Source organism: Galeopterus variegatus, unplaced genomic scaffold (assembly GCF_000696425.1).
Source record: "Galeopterus variegatus unplaced genomic scaffold, G_variegatus-3.0.2 Scaffold11766, whole genome shotgun sequence".
Lineage (NCBI taxonomy): Eukaryota > Metazoa > Chordata > Mammalia > Dermoptera > Cynocephalidae > Galeopterus > Galeopterus variegatus.
This window is the reverse complement of record NW_007737877.1, coordinates 17,254-19,954: the sequence shown is the minus strand read 5'-3', so window position 1 is coordinate 19,954 and position 2,701 is coordinate 17,254. Positions and strand designations below refer to the sequence as shown.

Genomic DNA, 2,701 nt, shown 5'->3' with positions numbered 1-2,701 from the left:
CAGTCTTAGAGACAGGACAAAGCTGGGCAATGTCTGAGTCCCTCTGATCACAGGTCCTGCTGGGACAAGGTTTCACTGAAGGGACAAGGACAAAGGGGCAGTGAAGATGACCTAGCTGAGGAATGACCATGTCAAAGCCCACAATGGACTGAGCACCAACCGGGCACAGGCCCCATCCACGCTCGGCTCCTCACAGCCTTCCCCTGTCCCCACCTGCAACAGACTCAGCACAGCAAACACGGTTTCTGGAAGCTTCTCAGGTTTTATTTCCACTCTAAAATTTTAAGAATCTTCTTCTCCTTTAATTAACCCATCGACCACACCCTATGGCAAAAGTTTGCAAACAATTTCCTTTCCAGATTCTTCTTTTCAATAGGGAAGTAAAAAGCTGTGGCTCAGTGCAACATAAATGTAAGACAGGGATGGGGACATCCCAGCCCTGCCTCTGCTGGAACAGGAAAGTTGATGAGAGAAGAGAACACAGGTCAGTGTGAGGAAGGGGTCTTGATGCTCAGGGATGGGCCAGTCTCTCCATTTCCTCACATTATGCTAACAGGAACACAGACACACAGACACATTCTGATTCCAGTTGCAGAAAGAGAAGCCAGGCAGGAGCTCTTGAAGTGATAGTGGTGGTGTTGGGGGGGACTCGATCTCATCTGGAGTCACTGAGTCCCACACAAGGCAGCTATGTCACACTGTAGAACAAAATAATAATAAATGTATATAAATCAGTGTAAGTGGTGACACTCTGAACAGCCCACCACATGCTCAAAATGTCCAAATCCCCATACCCCAGTCGTGTCCCTCTGCCCCACTCTCTCTCCCACTTCAGGCCTTCCAGGGTCTCACCTTTACAAGCTGTGAGAGACACATCAGAGCCCTGGGCACTGTCATTGCCTGGGGTAGAACAAGAACAGGACCTGGTCAGAGCCCACAGACGGTGTGACTAAAGGAGGAATTATGGGGTGGGTGAGCTCCCCATGGGCTCTCTTCTACACTATCCCAAGGGTTTCAGGGATCACACCCCACCATACTTACAGGGAGTCTGATTGTAGCTCCCCTTTCCACCTGCGGAAAGAAAGCATCCTGTGAGAAGGTCCCTTTCCCTGCGGTCCTAGTGGAATTCCATAATTTTGGGCCTTGGGGAAATTTCCAGAATTGTGACTGGACAATGTCTCCTAATCAGTAGGATTAGGAGACATAAGGAAAGCAGATGTTCAAGGACTGGACCAACTGCCCTTCTGGATGTCTGTCCTCAGCAGAGAACTTCCACTCTGACCTCTGATTGCTGGTCCCCATCCCCACCACCATCATGGTGATAAATCTGTCTTCATTGTCCATGTGTTCACAACAGAGCAAGTGTCAGCACCCAGGGCCCCAGGCTGGGTAAGCACATGAGTGTGTGGATGGTACATTCCAGTAGCAAGGCAGGGCACAATTCTACCTGGGACTTGAAACCCCCCAGCGGGACAAGAAAACTCGGACCACACCCCTCACCCTTCCCTACCTGAGCTCTTCTTCCTCCACATCACAACACCTGCAACCACAACAGCTGCAACCACAGCTCCAAGGCCAGCAACGATTCCCACAATAAGCATGTTAGGCTGAGGCGGCGGCTCTGGGAAAGGAAGGGAAGGTGACGGGCCTTGACCCCCAGGACTCAGCTCTGATTCTGCTGAAGGTCTCCAGAATGCCTTCTACTTTCCTGAGAAAAGACTTGATCCCTCATTCTTGTCCTTACCCCATCTCAGGGTGAGGGGCTTAGGTAGCCCCTCGTGCTGCACATGGCACGTGTATCTCTGCTCCTTTCCAGAAGGTACCTCCACAGCTGCCCACTTCTGGAAGGTTCCATCCCCTGCAGGCCTGGTCTCCACAAACTCAGTCTCCTGGGTCTGCTCCTCCCCATCTCTCTGCCAGGTCAGTGTGATTTCCGCAGGGTAGAAATCCAAGGCCCAGCACCTGAGGGTGGCCTTACTGTCCGAGATGGGGTGATGGGTCACCTGTGTCTTTGGGGGATCTGAGGAGAAAAATCAGGAAATTCAGACACTTTGCATTACTTCCCATGGGCCACTGAAGCAGCGCTCATGTTACTGCATTGAGAACGGACAGGACAATTGGGGTGGGGGAGAGAGCACAAAACCCAGACACCAACCTGGACACAGACATATGGGTTAATGTCCCAGTCCTTGGAAAGTTCTAGACTTAGGGTAAGACAGAACTCCAAGGTAGGAGGCTCCGGGTGTTTGAGGGAGAGAATAGGGACTTCTGGTCCTGACTTGGGAGGAGGCCAAGAGTCAGAAAAGCCGAGATCAGACCTCCAAACATACTGAGTGTGAGGCAGAGAACAAGGTCTGAGAAAGCCATTGTGCCCAAGGCTGTCGCAGGGGTCAAAGGGAACCGCTGATCAGTATTTCAGGGACTGTCTTCCCCTCCAGCCTTGGAGAGACTCATCCCTTAACTGTCCTTACAGAAGGGCGGCCCTCAGAGTCACTGTCCGCACCAGGTCTCGAAACCCGTGAGGATTCTTCCCCCTCTGGATCACGGGGAGGGCGACACTCTAGCGTCGGTCCCTTTTTTTTCCCCTCCGTGTGGGAGGCTATCGGGGACGTGTGCAGGAGATGGGAGCTGCCCCTCGGGCCCTCGCACCTGCGCGCTGCAGCGTCTCCTTCCCGGTCTCCAGGTATCTGCGGAGCCACTC

The 2,701-nt window shown here is 52.8% G+C and overlaps 1 protein-coding gene across 1 annotated transcript in view; it reads right to left on the bottom strand.

Annotated features, from left to right (window-relative positions):
• Nucleotides 1-242: 242 nt before the first annotated feature.
• The window catches only part of LOC103610772 (patr class I histocompatibility antigen, A-126 alpha chain-like), an 11,117-nt gene continuing 8,658 nt past the window's right edge, over nt 243-2,701 (bottom strand). Inside the window, exons 2-7 of the mRNA XM_008594864.1 lie at nt 2,650-2,698; nt 1,745-2,020; nt 1,511-1,621; nt 1,042-1,071; nt 853-900; nt 243-698 (exon numbers count right to left, since the gene is read on the bottom strand). Of these exons, the coding sequence (XP_008593086.1) occupies nt 694-698; nt 853-900; nt 1,042-1,071; nt 1,511-1,621; nt 1,745-2,020; nt 2,650-2,698 (519 nt within the window). The 3' untranslated portion in view covers nt 243-693. The remainder of the gene's footprint in view (nt 699-852; nt 901-1,041; nt 1,072-1,510; nt 1,622-1,744; nt 2,021-2,649; nt 2,699-2,701) is intronic.